Source organism: Elgaria multicarinata, chromosome 16 (genome assembly GCF_023053635.1).
Source record: "Elgaria multicarinata webbii isolate HBS135686 ecotype San Diego chromosome 16, rElgMul1.1.pri, whole genome shotgun sequence".
Lineage (NCBI taxonomy): Eukaryota > Metazoa > Chordata > Lepidosauria > Squamata > Anguidae > Elgaria > Elgaria multicarinata.
This window is the reverse complement of record NC_086186.1, coordinates 31051462-31075823: the sequence shown is the minus strand read 5'-3', so window position 1 is coordinate 31075823 and position 24362 is coordinate 31051462. Positions and strand designations below refer to the sequence as shown.

Below are 24362 nucleotides of genomic sequence, written 5' to 3'. Positions count from 1 at the left end.
CCTTGCTGTCAAGGACAGAACAAGAAGTCTTTTTCTGAGCATAATGTTTTACTGATGGGCATTAACCTAGGCTCCAGCTATTGCAGCAGGCAAGGTTTGCTGAAGGCCACACAGCTGTGATGAGGCAGTTGATGAAGTGGGCTTTTGCCAATGAAAACCTGGGCTACCAGAAAAGCTGCCCTCTTTAGCGAGCTCCCTAATTCTTGGTTGTGTCTGTTCTGAGGCTTCCCTCCTGCAAAACCAGGTACAATTCTCAGGCCTCTTCTCCCCCCTGCCCCGTGTTGAACACAGCAGGTATCTCGGCAGAGAGCGCAAGCCCTCCAGGAAGAGGCTGTAGGCCTGGGGTGGGCGTGCCTGCTGAGACCCTCTTGGAGCCTGTTGGGGATGGTGTTCCTTTCTTTTTCACCAGTGGCTCCTACCCTCCACCGGAACATTTGCTCTACCACACCAGGTTCCGGACTCCCATTAGCAATGGCCCATCTGTAATGGATCCTGCCCCACCCCCAGCCTGGCAAGGTCCCCACGGAGGCAAGCTGTAAGTGCAGTAGGGCCTTAATGGCTCTGGGAGGTGCTTGATGGTGCCTGGTAATGGATGCGGGAACCAGGCAGGTCGGTGTGGTTTCTCTGCTCCCCCCCCCCCCCACCGCCCCAGGAGGAGACAGAGCTGCCTCTGCCCTCCCTCCGCGCGGCTGGAAAGATGCTGCTCCCACTCGGCCTGCTGCTCCCGCTGCTCTTTCTCAGGACAGGTACTGTACTTCATGCCATTCTTCTCCCTTCCCTAAAAATGGTCCACAGGTGCTACAGCCTGCGGTGCAACCTCCCCCGTAACTGTAACTGCAGGCATGCTTCCACAACACTCCGGAGGCCTGCCAAAGTCCCTGATTGCAGGGAGCCACTCGCTAGTGCCTGGTCCATTGGATTATGCCATGAACTCAACAACAGGCAGTGTGGTGGTGGTGGTGGTGCGTGTGAAAATGGGGTATGCACGAGAACATGATCACCCCACACTCAGTGCCAGTTTCCCTGCAGGTGCTCAGTCGTGGCGGAGTTTCCCAGCCAGCCAAGGGCAGCTGCCTTTCCTTTCCTGGGTCCCTTCTAACAAAGGCTTTAGCAGCTGCCTTCTGCCCCTCGCAATATCCGATCGGAAGAGACCGCGGGCTCTAGAACCACTTCGGGGAAGCGCCCGCACGAGCCTCGCCCTCACCCCCGCGGGACCCAGCCCACCGCCCTCAAGCGGAGGGGCGGCCTGAGCTTGGAGCCTTCCCGCAGGGAGGGGCGCAGAAGTGCTGGCAGCGAGCCGGCGAGGGTGGGGGGCACAGGGCGCTGTGGCCGAGGGGCCGGGCCCCGGGGAGAGCAGGGGCCAAGCCGGGCAACCGGGAGCCCGGTGCCGCCCTGGCTGCGCGGGGGCCGGGCCGGGGGAGGCCCGCAGCCCTTGCGGAGCCGGGGCGCGCCGGCCCTGCCGCCTTCTCTCGCGCCTCACTGCCCTGCTGCTTCCAGCTCCGGCCCACAACGTGCACCTCTGCGAAGGCTACGCGGGCCCGGACGGGCGCCCCCACGCCGGCTTCTACTGCCCCCGCCTCACCGACCCCGCGGGCCACGTCTACTGCTGCCAGCCCGGCGGGAGCCGCGCACTCAAGTCCTGCTGCCCGCGCACCGAGCGCGGCGCTCTCCGCGGCAACGGCTCCGCTGCCGCGCCGCCTCCCTCGGAGCTCCGGTGAGGGCCGGGGGCTGCGGGAGGGAAGGAGGGAGGCGGGCGGGCGGGCGGGGGTTGGGCCTCTGCTCCCCCTGCCTGACTGCGGGCGGCCCTTTGCAGGACGTCGGTGCTGCCGCTGCTGGGCGTGGGGCTCTACGGCTGCCTGGTCTTGGCGCTCATGGCCGTCGACTTCCTGCACTTCTACCGACTCCACCGGGGCAGCAGCGCCAGCGCCGCCGCAGGGGAAGCGAGGACGGAGGACCAGGCGCCGGGCTCCGTAGCCAGGGCGGCGGCGCGGCTGCTTGAACAGAGCGCCCGGCGCAGCGCGGCCCCGCCCCCACGCGTCACGTGCCCGGAGGCAGGCGCTGGCCCCGCCCCCCGGGCGTCACGGGCCCTGCCGGAAAGCGGCGGTCGCGCCCGCATGACGTCAGTGCGGCGCGCCATGGAGGAAGAGCCGAGGATGATGCCGCCGCCGCCGCCCTCTCCACCGGCGCAGGCCTCGGAGCTCCGCCAGGAGGGCAACGGCCTGTTCCAGGCGGGCCGCTACGAGGAGGCGCTGGCCGTGTACACGCGGGCGCTTAGCCTGTGTCCGCCCGAGGCCCGGCCCGGCCCGCACCGCGCCCTCCTGCACCGCAACCGTGCCGCCTGCCACCTCAAGCTGGTGAGTCGCCCGGCCCGGAAAGGCTGCGACCGGCGGAGGGACGGAGGGAGCTCCGCGTCTCACCCGCCACGCCGGTTTGGGCTACAGGCCGGACGGCTGTATGGGATTGACGGGGGAGACAGACAGACTTCGGGGCCTAAAATTGGCCGCATCTATGTAAACACTCCAAGCACCTGATGAGCGACAGTTTATGACATTTTGGGCCAAATTAAATGCCACAGGGGCGTATCCAGCTGTGCCATTCACTAGCGGAAACTACGTTTGGAATTACGCAAGAACCCATTGCGCTTTCCGCTTGGGTTACGCAATTGCTTGCATAACCAGTTGCACACGAGCAATGGACAGTTGCTTGTGCAAGAGAAACTAAAGGGCATCTAAAATGATCATAGAATAGCAGAGTTGGAAGGAACCTACAAGGCCATCGAGTCCAACCCCCTGCTCAATGCAGGAATCCAAGGGTGTTGAGCATCTCCCCTATGAGGGAGAGTTCCAACAGCTGGGACTGTTTAGCTTGGAAAAAAGGAGGCTGAGGGGAGACATGATAGAGGTGTACAGAATTATGCCTGGTGTGGAGAATGTGGAGAGGGAGACATTTTTCTCCCTCGCCCATAATACTAGAACCCAATGGGCGCACTCCCTGAAGCTGATTGGTGGGAGATTCGGGACAGATAAAAGTAAGGACTTCTTCAGCATTGTTGAACTATAGAAGTTGTTACTACAATGCTATTTTGGGCTGCATTAATAGAAGTATAGCTTCCAAATCACGTGAGGTACTGGTTCCTCTCTAGTCAGCCCTGGTTAGGCCTCATCTAGAGTATTGCGTCCAGTTCTGGGCTCCACAATTCAAGAAGGACGCAGACAAGCTGGAGCGTGTTCAGAGGAGGGCAACCAGGATGGTCTGGAAACAAAGCCCTATGAAGAGAGACTGAAAGAACTGGACCTCCCCCCCCACAGGGCTAACTGCCATCTTCACCCTGTGGGGAAGAAGATGCGAGGGAGACTGGAGCAGGCAGGCACCATCAGAGCCTGCTTCAGTTGGACCGCTCCCCTACAGGGCTGACATCTTCACCTTGTGGGGATGAAGGAGCTGTTGGTTTGCCCCTCCATTGGGAGATGAGAGGATGGAGCAGGGCCTTCCCACCAGCCTAAGCAGTCTCCTTAATTTCTTTTTATTTTCTCCCTCTTCCCTCCCCATACACTTTTCCTTGTGTGTCATGTCTTTTTTAGAATGTAAGCCTGAGGATAGGGACTGTCTTCTTTATTGATACATTGTAAGACGCTCCGAGAGCCTTTTGGCTGAGGTGCGGGATAAAAATACTCTAAATAAATTAATAATAATAATAATAAATAAATACTTAAAAGGTTGTCACACAGAGGAGGGCCAGGATCTCTTCTCGATCCTCCCAGAGTGCAGGACACAGAATAACGGGCTCAAGTTAAAGGAAGCCAGATTCCAGCTGGACATCAGGAAAAACTTCCTGACTGTTGGAGCAGTACCACAATGGAATCAGTGACCTAGGGAGGTGGTGGGCTCTCCCACCCTAGAGGCCTTCAAGAGGCAGCTGGACAACCATCTGTCAGGGATGCTTTAGGGTGGATTCCTGCATTGAGCAGGGGGTTGGACTCGATGGCCTTGTAGGCCCCTTCCAACTCTGCTATTCTATGATTCTACAAGAAATAGTGATGTCCACTAATTTCAATGGCTTTAAAGAGGTGTTAGTTAAATTCCTGGAGAAGGCTAGCAATGGCTACTAGCCCTGGTAATTGTGTGCTACTTCCAGTAGGAACAGCAGTGAACAGTGCAAGTTTATGTTCTAAGTTATGTGAATATGTTTTGCATTTTTAAAGTAGTAGAGCAACCTTAGTATTGATAGGAAAATAAGCATTGCATATGTTTCAGGTTACAAGGAAGGGAGAAGTCTGCTTATGTGTTTTTTTGGGTGGGAAACAAAGAAAATTGATTCCCCCCCCCCCATGGTATCAAAATTTCTGAAAACTTTCCATCTCGTAAGCCCAGTTGTGACTCCCACAGGGCAGCATCCCTAGGAATGAGGGAATCTGTCTTCTACTGAGTCAGACCTGGGTCCATTATTACTGATGCTCCTGAGTCAGCCTCCCTCCCCCCGCCCCCCCAAAAAACACCTGGCTGTCCCTGAGCACTCTTGAATGCAGCACAAACTGAGTTGGAAGCCCTCTTCCCTCGCCCCCTCCCTCCAGAGACCTCTTAGTGTTCCCTCTGTAATCCTTTCACCATTGGGGTACCAAATTCTGCCTTTCCACTCTCTTTCTGTTGCAGGAGGATTACGCCCAAGCAGAATTGGATGCTTCCAAAGGTGAGAAGAAGAGAGTGTATGGCCAGTGTATGTGTGTGCGCACACATTCTTTTTTGGGAGCCTCTTTCTCTGCTGCCACTTATGCTTTCCTGCCTTTACCCAGCCATAGAAGCTGATGGACGTGACGTAAAGAGTCTCTTCCGTCGCAGCCAAGCCCTCCAGAAACTGGGCCGCCTCGATGAGGCTGTCTTGGATTTGCAGAGGTGTTTGAGCTTGGAGCCCAAGAATAAGGCCTTTCAAGAGGCTCTGCGCAACCTTGGCAGCAGCATGCATGAGAAGGTAGGAGTCCTGGGCCCAGTGCTCTTCCACATTTTTATTAATGACTTGGACGAGGAGGTGCAGGAAACGCTTATCAGATTTGCAGATGACACAAAATTGGGGGGGATAGCGAATAACCTGGAAGACAGAAGCAAACTTCAAAGTGATCTTGAAAGGCTGGAATGCTGGGCTGAAAGCAACAGAATGAAATTAAATAGCGATAAATGCCAAATTCTACACCTGGGAAAAAGAAACCAAATGTACAGTTACAAAATGGGGGATACTTGGCTCAGCAATACTACAATGATAAGGATCTTGGAATTGGAGATCACAAGCTGAATATGAGCCAACAGTGTGATGTGGCTGCAAAAAAATGCAAATGCTATTTTGGGCTGCATTAATAGAAGTATAGCTTCCAAATCATGCGAGGTAGTGGTTCCCTCTGTTCAGCACTGGTTAGGTCTCATCTTGAGTATTGCGTCCAGTTCTGGGCTCCACACTTCAAGAAGGACGTAGACAAGCTGGAGCGTGTTCAGAGGAGGGCAACCAGGATGATCAGGGGTCTGGAAACAAAGCCCTATGAGGAGAGACTGAAAGAACTGGGCTTGTTTAGCCTGGAGAAGAGAAGATTGAGGGGAGACATGATATCACTCTTCAAATACTTAAAAGATTGTCACACAGAGGAGGGCCAGGATCTCTTCTCGATCCTCCCAGAGTGTAGGACACGGAATAACGGGCTCAAGTTAAAGGAAGCAAGATTCCAGCTGAACATCAGGAAAAACTTCCTGACTGTTAGAGCAGTATGACAACGGAACCAGTTACCTAGGGAGGTTGTGGACTCTTCCACACTAGAGGCATTCAAGAGGCAGCTGGACAATCATCTGTCAGGGATGCTTTAAGGTGGATTCCTGCATAAAGCAGGCGGTTGGACTCGATGGCCTTCTAGGCTGTTTCCAACTGTACAGTTCTATGATGCCACAAAGGCAGGCTCCTTCCTTATGCTCCTTGCCTTGCTCTCCACCTAGGATTCTGGGCTTTGGTTTTCATGCTATGTTTTGTATCCTGAAAGGTGGTCTAGGAATAACTGCAATGAGTAAGATAAACCGAGGAAACTGCCTTCTGCCAAACCAGCCCATTGGCTCCCCTGACTCAGTACTGTTGACACTGACTGGCAGCAAAGGCTCTCCAGGGTTTCAGGCAGGGGTGTTTCCCATCCCTACCTGGAGACGTTGGGGATTGTTCCAGTGACCCTGTGCGTGCAAAGCACATGCTGCGTCATTGAATTAAGTCCCTTTGTTTGGTAGCCACTAATCATCTCATCCCTGGACTCACAGTTCATTCGGTTCCTCACCAAATGCCTCTTTGTCTCAGATGCAAGCCGTGTCCTGTACCGACTCAAAAGTGGAGCAAATGTTTAAGATGCTGCTTGACCCTGAGGAAAAAGATCTGGACAAGAAGCAAAAGGTAGCTCTCCAATAGTCGGGAGGGACCTTGTTGATGAGCGGGTTGGATGTGTTACATGTGTGAAACTTGTTGAAAATCTGTTCTATATATTAAAGAACATCATCTGCTTTTGCGAAGCTGAGCGTAGGCAAAATCTTAATGGAGGGTAGAGGTTATAGAGGATTTCTGATGGTTGGGATGGTCAGGTGGGAAAGCTTTGTTTCCTTTTACACTGCCCAGAGAACTCTAATTATTAGGCAGTCTAAAGTGGAGTATTACTGTGGCAGATTTCTTTTTGCTGACTAAGTAACATGATTTGCTTTGGGTGGGTGATTTATCATACATGCACACTGTCTTATGGTCAGAGCGTTGTGGCTGTGATCTTTTGAGTCTGTGTCTCCTTCTGTGGGAATCCACTCCCGTGGCTCTTGGGGCCCCACAAGGATGAAGAGGAGTTCCTGTGGGTTGGGATTTCCAGAGGTCCCCAGCATTGCGTGTCTTTCTGGTGCAGATGGGGAAGGCTCTTTTACATGGGGTATGGATGAAGGTGGGCTGCTTGCCAGACTGAATGGTTCTTCTCCTGGACAGGCAGCTCAGAACTTGATTGTTCTGGCACGAGAAGAACCTGGCGCTGAGAAGATTTTCCAGAGTGATGGAGTGTGCCTGTTGCTGCAGCTGTTGGATACGGGCCGGCCGGATATGGCATTGGCAGCCCTGCGGACTCTCACTGGGCTTTGCCATGGGCATCGTTCTCGGGTAACTCACATTCAGCAAGACACGATAGATTAGTTCTCTAGTTAAGATCTTGGTAACTGGCAGGACCTGTTTCCTGACAGAAGACAGTGTTATGTATGATCTAAGTAGAGATGTTTGCTTGAGCCACGATCTCGGGTGTGGGGTTGACAGATGTTAAGGGGCCCTTATCACCAGGATATGCCCCTGCTCCCGGCTGGATGCTGCATTTTGAAACATGGTACGAGGGCAGGAAGCATCCACAGGGCCTCTGCTGCCCCCTCCAGCATGGAGCTGTTGAAGGGTGTGGGAGGCATCTCGGTTTTCTCCGCTTTTGTGCCTTCTAGTGGTTAGAGCTCTACCTGCCCAGCAGGTGCAGAGAGGAGCTTCTACTCATGTGGGGCTTGAAGAGGGCTGGGGATCATCCCTCCCTGTCTGCAACTCCAGTATTTGGAGGAAATGTCAGGTTTGTCTCACTGGTCAGGACCAGGCTGACTCCTTGCCATTTTGAGGAGGACAAATGAGACACACTATAGCCTGGGCGCTGCTGCCCCACTAAAAAAAACCCTCAACCCCCTTCACTCTGCCTACTTAGGTAAGTGTGTGAGCTCCGGCTTCTCTGGGACTCTGAGGAGCCCCAGTTGCCCCAGTGGAGCTCCCTGCCTGGTGGGCAAGTCTTTGATCATGCTCAGGGTGGAGGGGCGGCTTCTTCTAGAGAGGGAGAGGTAAGGTGGGCGTGGGTTCCTTCCCGGGTCTCAGAGGACGGCTGCCCTTCTTGCAGACAACGGTGATCCTGGCTGAGCTGGGACATCAGCGCCTCTTTGCTGTGCTAGAGATGGAGGATGAGCAGATCTCGCTGGCTGCCTACAATCTGCTGCAGGTCATGTTTGATGCCCTCAAGGAGGGGCTGCAGAGGGATGTGCCCGACAAGGAAGAAGCTTTGGTGCTGGGTGAGTTTCCGGCTGCCTGCCTGCCTACAGTGGTAGGCAGGCCGGCCTCTGGCATCGGCCCTCTTTTTGGCGGCTCTTTGTTGGGGCCCAATGTCCTGCAAATCAAGGGAGTGGAGATCCTGTCAGCCCTAAGATGTGGGCTTTTCTGGGCTCCCTCTCGGACCGTGAGGTGGGGCTTGCATGAGAGTTGAAGATCCCTCTGGACTATTACCTAGTTTCTCAAATGTGTGCTTGCTCGCAAGCCAGATGAGGCCATGAATGTTGCTTGCAACTGAGCTCTAGTCTGGCCTGCCTTCATTGTGGTGCTTAATCTGCTGTGTGCCTTTGCAGGCCCTTGGAGGCTTCCTGTCTCATTTTTAACATCTGAGTCACTAGTCCCTGCCAACCCACAGGCTCTTTCTGCCCTTCATTCTGACAAGCAGCATTGGTTAATGACTTGTGTCAAGTTATGCCAAGGTGGCCACTGTGCTCACCAGTATGCGGGGGCGGGGCAGATAGCTCTTGGCCACCAGCCTGAAGTGTTTGTGGGTGGGGCGGGGGCTCAGGGACTGACCCCCTGCTCCCTTTGATGCCACTCCTATAGATATGTCCAGAGAGCTGAAATGGTGTTTGTGGGCAGGGGTGGGAGTGGGGGCGGGGGCTCAGGGACTGACCCCCTGCTCCCTTTGATGCCACTCCTATAGACACGTCCAGAGAGCTGAAATGGCTTCTCAAGCAGCTGCTGGAGGCCCTGGCTCGAGACAGCATCTCCTCTTATGGCCGCGACAGCATCCTCAACTTGCTGATCAGTGTGGTACCCCGGAAGTCCCCGCAGGTGCCCAGCAACCGCCTGGCCCTCTGGGTTATTGACCAAGGTACGCGCACCCCCACCCCCCACCCCCGCCTGCCTCTTCCCTTTTCCGGCTGCTCTGTCGGCTCCATTGAGAACAAGTGTCCTTGTAGGTCTGAAGGAAATCCTGGAGGTTGGGGGCACAGTGAGCCACGGTGCCGGGGGCCTTCGTGTGACGGAGAACACCCACATGACCACCGCTGTCCTCCTCAGCAAGCTCTATGGGGACTTGAAGTGTGATGGAGAGCGGGAGAATTTCCACCGGCTCTGTGAGGACTATGTCAGGTAGAGCGGCTGCTGGCTGGCAAGCGTTCACGAAAGTAGATTCTGTTGTAGGACTCGCTAGAGGAGATTTAAATCTCCATTTTGTTTGGAAATAAATCTGTTCCATTTAATATATCAATTTTTAAAGGGATACTGTTGTTTTTATGTTTCTGATAGTTTTTAAATTTTGTATAATTTTTTAATGTTTACTGTTTTAACTTTTGTGAGCCGCCCAGAGAGCTTCAGCTGTGGGGTGGTATATAAATGTAATTAATAAAATAAATAAATAAGTCAGTGTTGGGGACTTTGGGGCCAATCCTGGTTCTGTCAGGGGAAGGTGACTTTTCCCCTGTGGCATTGGTCACCTTTCTGCTGTTGTGATGGAGTTTGTGACTATTTCATGGCTCCGGAGAAGGGCCTGGGCCGTTTCCACGTTCGGCCTGTCAGTGCTGCGAATGCGCCTTTTGCAGAAAGCTTGGCTGTTCGGTTTGGGCGCAGATCCAGCCGCAGCCCGGCCTGACTTGCGCTTCCTTCTCTTCCTAGGGGCTGGTTTCAGGACCACGGCGTTCCTGGGAAGCTCCGAGCCATCCAGACAGCGTCGTGCCTTCTGCAAGGCCCCGCAGAGGCTGGGAATCGGGTGCTGGAGCTGAGCGGCATCATGGAGAGTATTCTGGCCTTGTGTGCCTCCTCGCGGGAAGCTGACCAGCTTGTGGCTGTGGAGGCCCTGATCCACGCGGCCGACAAGGCCAAGCGTGCCACTTTCATCACTGCCAATGGCGTTACGCTGCTCAAGGAGATCTACAAGCACAGCGAGCGCGACAGCATCCGCATCCGAGCCCTGGTGGTGAGTCTGCTGTGGCTCAGGGCAGGCGGGCAGCCGTGTGTTGGCCTGGGCAAGTGGAGGCTGCCCTGTTCCTGCTGCTGCTGGATCTCGCAGGTTCTGTTTTCAGGGCCTCTGTAAACTCGGCTCGGCAGGGGGCACGGACTTCAGCATGAAGCAGTTTGCGGAAGGCTCGACCCTGAAGCTGGCCAAGCAGTGCCGCAAGTGAGTGAGCGCGGCGTTCCTTGGCCGCCCCGGAGAGTTGGCCTCCCCCGGGTGTGTTGTGGGCCTGGCTGCCTTTCTGGGGGGAGGCGTTCACCTTTCTAAAGACGACAGGCTCTTTAGCCCCTGAACCCCCCCCGGCCGCCTTCTGGTGTGAGTTCTGCGTTCACTGCCCATTGCTTGGTGGGACCGTGGGGGCTCTTCTTTGAGTGGAAGGCGGGGGATGGGGGGCTGATTGGGCTGATGCTGCCCCATTTCTAGGTGGTTGTGCAATGAGACCATTGATGTCGGCACACGGCACTGGGCAGCAGAAGGCCTGGCCTTCCTCACGTTGGATGCAGACGTCAAGGAGGAGCTGATGGAGGACAAGGCAGCTCTGCAGGCTCTGTTCCAGCTTGCAAAGGTAATGCTTGGCTGGAGCAGGAGCAGCCCTGGGGCGTGTGGGGAACCCTGATGCTGCTCTTTCTTCTGTCTGCAATTTCTCACCTCCCTGATGTTGGTAATGACACCTTGCCTAGAATCAAATATAGAGTCAGTGAAGGATTTGTGAATTAAAATTGCCCAATGCTAGCTTGTCCACCAGTCAAAGAGCCCATTTCCAGAACATAAAGAAGGGCCATGATGCTGGATTGGACCAAAGGTCCATCTAGTCCAACACTCTGTTCCCACAGTGGCCAACCAGCTGTCCACCAGGGACCCACCAGCAGGACACGGGTGCAACAGCACCCTCCCACCCATGTTGCCCAGCAACTGCAGTAAGCCTGTATACACCAGTTGCTGGGGAACATGGGAGGGAGCTGAGGGACTTTGAACTGAGGGATATGTCTTCCAGAGAGGACTGTCTCTGCCCGAAGTCAATGATGCACTGGTTGAAGAGTGAGCAAGGTGTTCTTAGCAGAGCGGTGGCTGACATGGCATCGGTCTAGTTCTTGCTGAGGCTGGTCAGCTGGTGTCTCGGCTGCAGCACTCCAAACTGCAGGTGGGTGGCGGCGGCACATGATGGAAATCTCTCCCACCCCACCACAGAAGCAAGCATGCCAAGGAAGAAAGCAGCCAGACCCCTTTGCCTTAACCTGTTCCTTCTTCTGGGGAGCATTCGGTCTTCTTGCACTCACCTGTTAACTGGAGGGATGCAGCCCAGTCGCAGGCCGGCCCCTTCAGTGGGAACAAGCCCGTGGTGGAGGAGGCAGGACCAAGCCTGTTAGCTAATGTCAAAGGCTGGTTAGGGTTGAAAGCAACATCTTCCACGGAGCCCCAAAGATGCAGCACTCCAGCGTGGCTTCTGTGTGCCCGTGGCGTCCCGCTCACAGTGGGTTGCTGTGTCTGAACCTTTCAGGGTGGCTCCACCTGGTGCACATTATGACAGCAGCCTAGTGCAGAGGTTGCAAAGGCACGCACCCTTTGAGGTCACTGAGCTCAAGCGATAAAGGAGCAGCTGAATAACCCCCCCACTGGCCTCGCTCTCCACTGCTTCTTCTTCCACTGCTTTGCTCTCCTCAGTCAGAGAACCGGAACTCCCTGTTTGCAGTGGCCTCCACCCTGGTGAACTGCACTAGCAGCTATGACCACGAAGAGCTGGACCCCCAGATGGTGGAGCTGGCGAAGTACGCCAAGCAGCACATCCCTGAGAAGCACCCCAAGGTGAGAGGAGTGAGGGAGCCCCCAGTGGAGTGTGTTGTGCTGTGCAGGCCAGAGTCCCCCTCCCTTGCCAGCTGCCCCATGGAGGGCAGGCTGGGGGTCAGAGGGGGAAGCCTTTGGGGGTGGTGGCTACGAATCATGTTGGCAAGGGGGCGGGGCCTGGGCAGGGCCTGGCGATCTCGCTCTCCTCCTCCCCCCGCCTTGTCTCTCCCTGTCCAGGACAAGCCAGCATTTGTGCGCCGACGTGTGCAGAAGCTCCTGGCTGCTGGCGTGGTGTCAGCGCTCACCTGCATGGTGAAGAGCGAGAGCCCTTCCCTGAGCCCTGCCTGCCGTGAGCTGATCTCTAGGTAAGGCCTGGTGGGTGGGTGGGTGGGTGGGTGGGCGGGGGAGAGTTTCCTGAGCTGTGGTCTGCTGGCCTGAGGGGCAAGCTGGGGCTTGGTGTTCCAGCCCTTGCCCCAGACAGCAGCCAGAGAGGACTAGCAGCCCCAAGGGGCCTTTGTGCATGGAAAGCCAGCAGCACAGTAAAACTGCCCAGCAGTAAGCTTCAACCTCAGGATGCGTTTGTACCTGTGCCTCCTCCCCCCACCCCCCAAGTTGCTCGTCACAGGTGAACACTCCATATACTCTGTGATGAAGTGTGCGGACTGGAGCCAAACCAAGTGGGCCCTTTCCCTATGGCTGTCTAGGTACCTGCTTGGCTGAATTGCTCAAAGGTCAGCACAGGTGTGATGGTCGCCGCTTGCTTGCTGCTATTGGCCTTGACAAATGGTTTGGTTTGGGAGGGGGAGAGCTGTGTCTCCCCCCCCCCCCCAGTCCCTTCATTGTGCCTCTTTGGTGCTGTAGGGTTTTCCTGGCTGTAGTAGAAGACCCGGAGGACAGAGGTGCTGTAGTAGCTGCTGGAGGGGGGAAGGTGAGCCTCAGAGCTACTCCACTCCTCTTCCCTGCTGTGCCTCTCCAGAGCCGATGGCTGCAGTGCTGACTCCTGCTGGTCTCCTGCTTTCTTCCCAACTAGGCTCTCATCCCTTTGGCCCTGGAGGGCACTGAAGCAGGGCAGACCAAGGCAGCACAAGCCCTGGCCAAGATCGCCATCACGACGGCTCCTGAGATGGCCTTCCCTGGCGAGCGGGTCAGTGTGGGGTGGCGTGCAGGTGGGAGGAGGGCTGTGCTGTGGGAGTCGCACCGCCTGAGGAAACAGACTAGCTCAGCAGCGTTGGAACGAGGCGGTACGACGGGTTTGTGGCCCCTGCTTGGCTACCAAGCCTTTCCTTCAAAAGAACAGGCGGCCCTCTGAGTTTGGCACTCTCCTCCTGCAGATCTTTGAAGTGGTCCGGCCCCTTGTGGGCCTCCTGCACTTGAACCACACTGGCCTGCAGAATTTTGAGGGGCTGATGGCCCTAACCAACCTGGCTGGGACCAGCGAGCGGCTCAGGTAAGGCTTCCACGATTGAGCTGTGTCCCTCCCGCCAGGTCCACCGGTCGAAGCTGGGCCCAGGCTGCTGCCTCACATATTTCTCTTGTACAGACAGAAGATTGTGAAGGAAAAGGCAGTGCCCATGATTGAGGGCTACATGTTTGAGGAGCATGAGATGATCCGCCTGGCAGCCACCGAGTGCATGTGCAACTTGGCTCTGAGCCGAGAGGTGAGCAGGGGACGGAGTGTCCGGGCTGCGCGTGTGCCAGAAGGGACTATCAGAGCCCTGAGGCTGCATCAGACCAAGGGTCCATCAGGTCCAGCGCTCTGTTCCCACACTGGCCAACCAGATGTCGACCAGGAAACCACAAGCGGGACACGTTGCAACAGCACCTTCCCACCCATGTTCCCCAGCAATTGGTGTATATAGGCTTATGGCCTTGGATACTGGAGGTAGGACAGAGCCATCAGGCCTGCTAGCCATGGATAGCCTTCTCCTCCAGGAATTGATGCAGCCTCCTTTTCCAGCCATCCAAATCCTCATTTACGCCTGTCTTTTCTGCAGGTGGGCGAGCTCTTTCTAGCTGAAGGCAGCGACCGGCTCAAGCTGCTGGTTCTGTACAGCGGGGAGGAGGATGAACGGCTCCGGCAGGCGGCCTCCGGGACGCTGGCCGTGTTAACGTCGCTGCTACCCCCGATCTGCCCCCGTATTCCTCAAGTGGTGAGTGCCGCCCTTGCTATGAGGCAGCTGGCTGTCAGCCTGCCTGAGCTTTTCTCTGCTGTCTCCCGTGGCCTTGCCCTGTTAGGTGTGCCCTAGCAAGTGTGGCAGGTCTCACCTAAAAGCAGAACAGAAGAGCACACGCCCATCCACTCTAGCATTCTGTTCCCACAGAATGGGAAGGCCGCAATCGGGGCGACATTGCGTTTGGAGAGGCACCCTGCCTTGCGTACACTAGGCATTGTCAGCCCTCTTGCAAAGCTATCCAAAGTGGTAGCTATCACTGCATTGTGTAGCAGCTAGTTGGATAGTGCTTCCTTTTAGCAGTTGCCCCCTTGCCCACAGCACAGCCTTTTCTCATGTTTCCTCTCCTCAGACAGCTGATTGGCTGGAGATCCTGCAGGCCCTGCTGCTCAGCCCCAGCACAGAGCTTCAGCACCGTGGTGTAGTGGTGGTAAGGAACATGGTGGCAGCTGACAAGGAGGTGGCAGCGAAACTTATGGAGAGCGAGACGCTGGAGATCCTGTCTGTCATGGCCAGGCTGAACGACAAGCCCCAGGTGGCTCAAATGGCCAAGGAGTGCCTGGCTCAGGCCATGGCTTACAGCTTGATCAAGGCCAATCCTGCTGGCGGGGAGTGAGAGCCGCCCGCTTCCAGCCTGCTTGGACACGCAGCTGCTTGGGCACTGGGGCTTGTTGCGGAATTGGGAGCTGGGGCCAGAAAAGGGATGGACGGCACTTCCTGTAGATCAGCCACGGCCTGATGACTGTAGGCACCTTCCTAATTTACTGTGGCTTGTGTGTTTGTGGCCGCAGGAGCTGTACGCAGCCTGCTGCTGTTCTTGTCTGTCCTTCCCTGGAGAATGAACCCCTCACTGGTGCTGCCACAACTGCACGGTGGTGGTGGTGGTGGTGCCACCGAGCACGTGCCTTCCATGGGCAGCTTGAGCTGCTTGTGCTGTGTGCAAACGGTTTGCTGCTGCTGCTGGAAGGCACAGCCTTTGTCTTACATGCACTTCCTGTGGCTTCTTCCTCTGCCTTCGTGTTGGGGAAACTGCCTTACTGCCACACAATTCTTCTTTCTGTTCCATTCCTGCTCTTGCATGCTGTGGCAGAGCCCTAGTATTAGCATTCTCTAGCCTGTCATGACATATATAAATAGGAAATAATGTGATGTACTGTATGAAATGTAAAAAAACTATGCAAGTGTTTCTTTCTGTAAAGGAAGTTCAGTTCTCAAAATCATGTTATTTGAACCCCCAAAACTAGTGGTGTGATGATGGCTTGGGAGGGAAAAGGGCACCTTGTATTCAAGCAGGTGCCTGAAGATCAAGTCATCTTGCAATATAAGTCACAACACTCACACACAAACAACAAAGTAATTTGAAAACGTAATTGTTAAGCATTTTGGCTTCAGCCCTTGTCAGTAGCTGTGAAGTTAAATGGATACCAAGAGTGGCAGTTTGAAAATTCAGTGAGGTATGAGTGGCATAAAGCTAGTCAATGGTCTCCCAGGTTAAGGTCATACTAAGAGTTCTGAGTATGTAGATCCAGAAGTTTTCGTTGCTTTCAAGCATGTCAGTGTCCTAAAAGCACGGCTGTTGTATTGTTTTACACCTGGAGAAGACCCAACAACTGGGGTGGGGTGTTTTATGGGTGAGCAGAAAGCAAAAGGCATTTTGGCCGCAGCAGAGAGCCCCGAAGGGAATCCGGCTGAAAGAGAGGCTCTGTGGAGCAGACCCCCTTTCTCTCCAGTGTGGGAAGCATCCCTCCCCTCCCCTCCCCTCTGTTGACCGCCCTTTGCCCCCTCCCACGAGTCCCGCCAGCCGCACCTGCACATGGAGATCCGGGTGGGCATTAAGAAAGTCAAAGAGGCACTGGTAGTTGAGGAACTGAGTGTCCCACTCCTGGGGCTGGTCCCAATGGCACCAGCAGCATGAATGCAAGGTTTCTTCCTCCCCAACCACCACATATAGAAAAGTAGATTTGTGGCTGTATGCTTTTAGAGAAGGGAGTCCTGTGGCCGGTCTGAGGGGTGCACCAGAAGTGACCAGAGGAGCTCACTTTGAATTGTGCGAAGTACATTTCTACTGGAACTGCCCGAACCATTACTGCGCCATATAGCAAATGAGAGAAAACTTTTCAGCAATTTTTGACTGTTCTAATAAATGATGACCTCTCAGTATAATAACCCCTCAGTATAATAAAACTTCCTTATAGGTCCCAGTGATGTGGAAAGATGAAGATTTAATTGCTTCCAAATGGGTCTGCCATAAATTGTTTTCACACAAACGAATCCTTAAATACTTAAATGAATGACACTATTCAATTCTATGACTCTCTAGGACCCATATGAGGTAGCAAACTTTGATCTTACTAAATACGTACATAGATAAGACTTCTCTGTTTGCAATAATTCCCAAATGTAGAAAGCAGTCTTCTCATGTCTACTTGGAATAATGAAATAAGGTCCATGTCAACTTAGGAACTTTTGATTACCAATTGGTGGGAAAGGTCCTGATTAAATACAAGTGGTGCCAAGGGACAGCCTTCATTTATTCCCCTTACTGTATGTATTAAAACCCATCCAATCAAAAGAGGATGAGAGATCAACAAATCCACCATGCAGGTTTTTTGGTGGGCATACTTTTGAATGAGGTAGTTTAAAACAATGTCACTATGCTCTTTGTGAAAACCAGCATTGCGTTGGAGACAGGACCTGATGTTCTTCACCCCATTGCTCTTTGTCTACCTAGAACCTGGATGGGCAACTTGCATGGCCCTGAGGCCCACATGGGGCATTGGATGGACAGCTGGGACCACTCCTGTGCACACCCACCCGGCCACAAAAGCCTCTCGAGGCTTTAGCTTTTCCCTCCTTCCAGTGCTCTTGTTGGGAAAGAAGCTGCACTCCGTCACTCCTCATGTGCCCTCATTTCCAGCACAAGCAAGATTCTGTGGGGAAATGGGCGCACAGGCATGACTGCTTGTTGGTCAATTGCCAGGAGAATCCGAGTCTATTATCTTTGCGAAACCATGGAAGACGGGTGAGGTGCTGGACAACTGGAGAAGGGCTAACGTTGTCCCTATCTTCAAAAAGAGCACAAAGGAGGAACCTGGGACCTACAGACCAGTCAGTTTGACATCCGTCCCTGGGAAATTTTTGGAGCAGATTATAAAGAAGTCAATCTGTAAACACCTTGAAAACAATGCAGTGATTACTAGAAGCCAACATGAATTTGTCAGGAACAAATCCTGCCAGACTAATCTGATCTCATTTTTTGATAGGATAACCTCCCTTGTGGACTGTGGGAATGCTGTGGACGTCATATATCTTGACTTCAGCAAAACTTTTGACAAAGTAACACATGATATTCTGAATAACAAACTAGCTAAAAGTGGGCTAGATGGAACAGCTATTAGGTGGATTCACAGTTGGCTACAGAATCGGACTCAAAGTACTTATCAATGGAACCTTCTTTATTAATGATTTGGACGAGGAGGTGCAGGGAATTTTTGCAGATGACACAAAATCAAATTTGCACATGACACAAAATTGGGTGGGATAGCTAATACCCTGGAAGACAGAAACAAACTTCAAAGTGATCTTGATAGGCTGGAGTGCTGGGCTGAAAACAATTAAATTTAATAGGGATAAATGCCAAGTTCTACATTTAGGAAATAGAAACCAAAGGCACAGTTACAAGATGGGGGATACTTGGCTCAGCAATACTACAAACGAGAAGGATCTTGGAATTGTTGTAGATCGCAAGCTGAATATGAGCCAACAGTGCGATATGGCTGCAAGAAAGGCCAATGCTATTTTGGGCTGCATTAATAGAAGTATAGCTTCCAAATCGCGTGAGTTACTGGTTCCTCTCTATTCGGCCCTGGTTAGGCCTCATCTAGAGTATTGCGTCCAGTTCTGGGCTCCACAATTCAAGAAGGACGCAGACAAGCTGGAGCGTGTTCAGAGGAGGGCAACCAGGATGATCAGGGGTCTGGAAACAAAGCCCTATGAAGAGAGACTGAAAGAACTGGGCATGTTTAGCCTGGAGAAGAGAAGATTGAGGGGAGACATGATAGCACTCTTCAAATACTTCAAAGGTTGTCACACAGAGGAGGGCCAGGATCTCTTCTCGATCCTCCCAGTGTGCAGGACACGGAATACAGGCTCAAGTTAAAGGAAGCCAGATTCCAGCTGGACATCAGGAAAAACTTCCTGACTGTTAGAGCAGTACGACAATGGAATCAGTTACCTAGGGAAGTTGTGGGCTAAGAGGACCCCTCTTATTCCACACAACTGGATTCCTAGTGATCCTGGCATGTTGCTCCCCTCCCCCGCTCTGCAGACTGCTCTATTTGAGCGTTTAAAGCAGGGGAGAGCAACCTCTGGCCCACGCAGGGTTGTTTGCCTACTCAAAAGTAAGTCCCATTATGTTCAATGAGGCTTACCCCTAGGAAAGTGTGTATAATAATAATAAATTATTTGTTACCCTCCTTTCCCTCTGGATCGAGGTGAGGTACAACACAAATAAAAACTCCATAAAATACATAGGATTCCAGCACAAGTTATTTTTGCAGGGAGGTTTGCAGCCTAGTCTCCTGTGTGTTTACTCCGATGTAAGTCCAGAGTTGTGAGCATGGCACTGCAGGCATAATATGCTGCCCAGCCAATTCCAGTCTAATGAATGGACTACCCTTTCAGCCCAGTCCTATGCATGTTTTGTCATTTGTGGTTTTGTTTTGTTGCATGAACTCTAGCTTCAGTGGTGAGGGAAAGGCACTTAGTACATGCTAGGAGTTTCTCCATAACTCAGCCCTAGTTCTGAAAACAGACTCATTGGGAACGTCCTCTTTTGTAGCCTCTCCAAATGCTAAGGCACGCCTCACAGAAAAACTGCGTGTCTGCAGTTTGGCAGACATGATCTCTGGTGGGGCAATGAATCCTGAATTTTTTATCCAATTCTTCCAAGGAATAAAAATGTTATTGGCAGGTCTAATCCCCTCCTAAGGGGCTACTCTGCCTGCAATCATCATGCAATTCTGACCCTGAGAAAAAAGTGTTTTTTTAAATAAATCACATGATAGTTAACAGGAAACCTAAAAACTCTCCCCACCCCCAAAATGGCCTGAGAAAAAGCAGGAAGTTCTTCATACTTACCTTCTCCCTTACCAACACTGAGGTCATCCGAGGGCCTGCTCCTGGTGGTTCCACATAGATCCATCCTCCGATTGGAATCCACCAGGGGAAGAGCCTTCAGCATGGTGGCGCCCTTCCTGTGGAACTCCCTGCCTCTGGAAGTCAGGCAGGCGCCAACCTTGTACTCCTTTCGGCGCCTCCTGAAAACATCTTTATTCCAAGAAGCCTTTCTTTAACATGCAGCCTTGGATTTCTGTATTTGCTTCTTTTAAATTTTGTTTTAACTGTTTTCTTCTGTTTTTATTTTCATTTTACCTTGTACACCGCTCTGAAATTTTTCAATGGGGAGCGGAATATAAATATTCTAAATAAACAAATACTGCAGAATTGGTCCGAGTTAAAGTGGCGCAGGGAGGGGTCCGTGCACACTTCTAATTACGGATCTACCTATGGACCCAAACAGCAGGTGGGCGCTGACTGGCCTTCCAGGTGGGCTTCTCTAGCCCCTGCCGAGCGAGGCCTCTATTCCAGCTACAGCAGCCTGCCTTTCCCAGCTCGAACGCCTGCAGAGTATGTTGGGCTTCAGCTCCCAGCAGCCCTAACCAGCTTGGTGGTGCAGCCCGAAACAGCCGGAAGCCCCCGCTCACCCACCCGTTCCGGGTGTCACGAGCCCGGTGCTGTGTTGCCCCAATTCCCAGCCAAGACCGGGGCTCCTTGAGAGCCTGGGCCGACGCGGCTTCACTGCCAGGGCAGCGGCACTCGGGGGCCCGCCGTCGGCTTCCGCTGCCCCACAGGCGCCTGGCGGTGGCCATGGAGGTCCGGCCTGGCCTGGCGGGCGCGCGGCCTGCTTGCCCCTGAGCCCGCCCACGGCGGAAAGGGCGGGCCAGGAGGCGGGCCGAGCCGCGTTCCTCCCGGCGGGCCCCGCGTCGCGAGCGATGGCGGGCAGCGCCGGCGAGGGCCGGGCCGCTCCGTGCGGCTGGTTCCAGTTCGGCTTCTGCTTCGGGGCGGCGACGGAGGCCGGGCTGGCGCCGGTGGCGCTGGGGGAGGCCGGGCGCATCCGCCGCGTGAGGCCGAGCTGGAGCTTTGCCGCGATCCTGGCCACCGGTGAGCCACCGCGCCCGGCCATGCCCATCGCGGCGAGCTTCAGGGGCGGCTCCGCGGCTCCGCAATGCGGTGCTCAGAGGCTCCGCTCCGCTGCAGGAGCGGCCGCGGGACACGTGCCCAGGCTGCAGGTGCCAAGGCGCCCCCGCCGTGGCCCGGCAGCGCCCCGGCCTCCCTCCGCCGGCGGGGCGGGGCGGGGCGGGGCGGCCCTGGGAGACTCCGGCCGCTGGGGGCCGAGCGGGGCGGGGTCTTCCGCCGCCTGACCCGCCGCCGCTCTCCCTCCACAGGCGCTGCGCCGGGGCGATTGCTGCAGGGCGCGGCGAGCGCGGCGCTGCCCCCGGACTGCCTGGACGCGCTGCCCTCGGAGACACACGTGCTGCTGCTGCGGGAGGCGGCGCTGGAAGGCTGGCCGCTGCCGGCGGAGGGCGACTGGGCCGGCGTCCTGGACGGGCAGCCAGCCTGGCGCCGGGCGCTGCTGCCGGAGGAGGCGGCCGCTGCAGGTGGGCGCCGCCGGGGCGCGCGCGTGGGGCGCCCCCTCCCCGCCGCCCGCCCGGCTTCTGACAGCCTCTTGTGCCCGCAGATCTGCCCCTGGTGCCTGGCGGGTACGTGGCCCCCCGGCCGCCTTTCTTCACGCCGTTGCCCGCGGCGCTGCAGGCGCGCAAGCTGGCGCTGGGCCACGAGCACGCGGTGCTGCTGAGCTCGGCGGGGACCGTCTTCTCGTGGGGCGGCGGCAGGTGAGCGCGGCGGCGGCGGCGGCGGGCGGCGGGGCGGGGCGGGGCGGGGCGGCGCGCGACTGATCTCTGGCGCGGCTTGCGTCCTCTCTTCCAGGCACGGGCAGCTTGGCCACGGGGAGCTGGAGAGCAGGGCGGAGCCACTGCTCGTGGACGCCCTGCACGGGGTCGAGGTGGCGGACGTGGCAGCTGGCGGCTGGCATTCGGCTGGCATCAGCGGTAAGGACGTGCGGGTGGGGGTGGAGGCTGCGACGCCGGCGCCTGGTCTCAGCAATGGCAGTTTTTGCGGAGCCCCCCCCCCCCCGCCCCAGCAGAGGCGTCTTTGAACCTAATTGCCATATCTCTGGTGCTCTGCCTGATACATCCCACCTGAGCTCTCTTCCCTGAAGGGAAAAATGCCAGCCAAAATGGCCCATCCAATCTTCTCTCTCTCTCTCTCTCTCTGTGTGTGTGTGTCTGTGTCTCAGAGGCAGGTGACTTGTACATCTGGGGCTGGAATGAGTCAGGACAGCTTGCGCTGCCTTCTAAAGCGGTGGCTGAGAGTCAAGCAACCACTGCGGTGGGGGCTGGCAGAGGTGAGAGGCCACGAGCATGAAGGAAGGGCACTTCTGGGGCTGGGTCACATGCTCTCAGCTGCAGCATCTGGCCCAGGGCAAATTCACATCTCTTGGGCAGAGTTGCTTTTTTCTCAACTTATTCATCGCTTGCCTGCTTCTAGGGGACGTGGCGCTGAACGTGGCACGGTCACAAGGAGCAGCCAACAGCCCCCACAAAGCTGCCTTCATTTCAATCCAACCCTTCCCGGCTTTGCTGGACATGCCTTGTGAAGCAGCAGTCAGCAAGGTCAGCTGTGGATCACGGCACACCGCTGCTGTGACAAGTAAGTGCATGATGTTCAATGACCCTTGGAATGGGATGGAGTGGCCGAGTGCTGAGACAACTAACTATCCCAGGGCTTCCTTGCCCACATACCAAGACATTGCCATTTATTTATTAGGCAACGAAATACAAGTTATAGCCAAAGAAACCAACAACAAGCAACCATCTAATACAAATATTGACAAGTTAAAATTCAATGTACAGATAGCCAGTGCATTAAGAAAATATAATTGCAGAGACTGAGCATAATGTTTATTCTGAGTTGGACTGCTTTTACTGCAAATCTAGCTGTATTAAACATAATGGGCTTAAGCAAATACATAATTTTATCCCTATCGTTAAGATTACCTACAGGTGCTAAACATTTCATTTGATATTTGTCTCAGAATTTTATATAATTTGCAGTGTAACATGTAGTGTATATTGTCCTCAAGCACTGAGTACCACAAACACAGAAACATTCCCTAGGGATGCTCTTAGTTAGTTCCTTCCATAGTTAGTTTTCGTTGTCTGAAAGGGCAGGGCTGTAAAGGCCTTATGAAAAAAAGAGTGCCACAATTTCAGGCAGGTGTTTATCTCCCCCAGGCTATGTTTTTTAGGGAAGGGAAGCGCCACACCAAGAAAGAAATTCTAGGGCTATTGCTATACTACAGTCAGCTGGCAAGTGGCCTGTTGTGGAAGAACAAATGAGGGAATTCCACAAACCAAAGAAGCACAAAGATGCTTTAAAATACGACCTTGAATTATAATTAGCGGTTTGGGCATAATTACTACTAAGTGACCCAGCTAAATAGGAAAGAAGCACCTTGTCAGGATACATTAAATGTAATTCAGAAGTTTGCAAATAGCCCCACATCCTTCAGCTCTGCAAGTTTGCCTCCTTGGTGCTTTTCTTCGCTGGGAAATGCAGAGACACTGCAGGCTCATGTGCTCAGCCTTGGGCATTCCTTGTACCGTGCTGGCCAGCAGCTTCTGCCACCTGTCCATTTCATCTCTCTTTCAGGCACTGGTGACCTCTACACCTGGGGCTGGGGTAAGTAACAGAGGGGCCCTCCTGCCTGCCCTCCCTTTCAGCCGTGGCCAAGGCCAAGGCACACAGTACTAACAGCTGTTCTTGTCCGTAGGTAAATATGGTCAGTTGGGACACCGGGACACAGCCAGCTCTGACCAGCCAAGGAGGGTTTGCTACTTTGTAGACTGGAAGCTTTGCGTGGTTGATGTGGTCTGTGGGCCATGGACCACTTACACTCATGCTGTGGGCCGATGACAGCTGGGAGGATAGCAGCGGACTGGGAGCCCTTGTTCCGAGGTGGTCTGAACAGGAGGCCCACTTTCTCTTCCTTGAGGGCCTCCCCGCACCCTCATTTCCGAAGACAGCACCCACCTCTGCCTCTTTGCACTGAAGCCAGTTCTCCTTGCGTGCCGCCGGTGGCTCCAGCTATCCGTGGCTTTGTCTCAGGGACCCCCTTTCAACCACATGAAGAGAGTTGTTCAGCTTAAAAAGAGAGCTAAAAAGGCACCGGGGAAAACAGGGGCATTAAGAAAGGTGCTGTCATTATCCCATTGCCCCTGCAGTCAGGATACACTCCAGCCTCATGGGCAGCTGGAAAATGGATCACGCGTTGTCACTGTTGTTTTAAATTCAATGTATTTTATTTTTCATTCAGTTGATTTTGTTTTGGAAAACTAATAAAATCATATAATTTTTTTTAAAAAAGAAAAGAATGGAGGGCTGATCCATGAAGCAAAGCAACTGCGCCCACTTGACCAGGCCCAGGAAAAGTGGGGGGGGGGGGGGCTGGAGCAAGAAACCCCACTCTCACATACACACAAGCCCGCAATCCGAATACAATTGATGATTCCATATACAGAATAGCTCTCCTAAAATAAATAACAAGACTGTAGTGAAAACAAGATCGCTGAAAGTGTGGAGTTGTGCTTAGGGGCTGTTTGGATTTCGTCTCTAGGTGAAGAACATTGATCTAACAGGTACAGATGGCAACGTCCACTCTCAACCCCAGGAGAAACGGAGGGGGGCACTTTGCTGTCCTCTCTTCCTGTGGAGCAGCCATGGAAGATCCCAGCAGGGTCTTCCTGGAGGCCCCTGAGCCTGTTCTCATCACTTGCCACAAGCAGAGGGAAGAGCTGCCTGCTGAGCTTCTCCACACCAACCTGTTGCTGTTAGAAATCACCACAGAGAACAAGAGAGCGGCCAACAAAGGAAGGGTCTCCTCCCCTCTCCCATTTCATTCCCTTATACGAATGGGATGGACGGAAAAGCCCCACACACCTGCCTAGCAGAGAGGCAGAAAAGGGCTTGGGAGGCCAGGCCTCTTGCTGGAACCCTCAGAGGCATCAGGCTGTGCAGAAGAGGTGGCCTGGACTCAACATCTGCTCATTCTCTTTAATGGAATTATATATATATACACATATTACAATAAAAACAACAGTTAAAAGCAGCCCTTCTCCACTGCCAGGGGCAGCCACACCAGGTGGGGTTAGGGTGGCAGCAGCAGAGCTTTGCCCAACCCTGCCAT

The 24362-nt window shown here is 54.3% G+C and overlaps 2 protein-coding genes across 2 annotated transcripts; both read left to right on the top strand.

Annotated features, from left to right (window-relative positions):
• Positions 1–697: 697 nt before the first annotated feature.
• On the top strand, positions 698–15236 carry UNC45A (unc-45 myosin chaperone A). The gene is made up of 21 exons (XM_063142678.1): positions 698–746; positions 1270–1714; positions 1814–2354; positions 4651–4687; positions 4791–4966; positions 6317–6409; positions 6977–7144; positions 7902–8070; positions 8754–8924; positions 9013–9184; positions 9707–10007; positions 10114–10208; positions 10467–10608; positions 11706–11846; positions 12063–12190; positions 12687–12753; positions 12856–12969; positions 13157–13272; positions 13366–13483; positions 13820–13975; positions 14349–15236. The coding sequence occupies exons 1-21, from the start codon at positions 698–700 to the stop codon at positions 14610–14612; spliced, it is 3663 nt and encodes a 1220-aa protein (XP_062998748.1). The 3' UTR covers positions 14613–15236.
• RCCD1 (RCC1 domain containing 1) lies at positions 14735–24048 on the top strand. The gene is made up of 10 exons (XM_063142677.1): positions 14735–14740; positions 15789–15851; positions 19813–20218; positions 20503–20715; positions 20796–20949; positions 21044–21165; positions 21414–21521; positions 21665–21826; positions 22829–22858; positions 22950–24048. The coding sequence occupies exons 1-10, from the start codon at positions 14735–14737 to the stop codon at positions 23090–23092; spliced, it is 1407 nt and encodes a 468-aa protein (XP_062998747.1). The 3' UTR covers positions 23093–24048.
• Positions 24049–24362: the final 314 nt, after the last annotated feature.

What these genes read in the sequence shown, in the direction of transcription:
- UNC45A (XM_063142678.1), top strand. Translation starts at nt 698, where the DNA reads ATGCTGCTCCCACTCGGCCTGCTGCTCCCGCTGCTCTTTCTCAGGACA. An exon ending in GCCATGGGCATCGTTCTCGG is followed by an intron (nt 7,145 to 7,901) that starts GTAACTCACATT and finishes CCCTTCTTGCAG; the next exon opens with ACAACGGTGATCCTGGCTGA. An exon ending in CTCTGTGAGGACTATGTCAG is followed by an intron (nt 9,185 to 9,706) that starts GTAGAGCGGCTG and finishes TTCTCTTCCTAG; the next exon opens with GGGCTGGTTTCAGGACCACG.
- RCCD1 (XM_063142677.1), top strand. An exon ending in GCACACCGCTGCTGTGACAA is followed by an intron (nt 21,827 to 22,828) that starts GTAAGTGCATGA and finishes TCTCTCTTTCAG; the next exon opens with GCACTGGTGACCTCTACACC. An exon ending in CCTCTACACCTGGGGCTGGG is followed by an intron (nt 22,859 to 22,949) that starts GTAAGTAACAGA and finishes TCTTGTCCGTAG; the next exon opens with GTAAATATGGTCAGTTGGGA.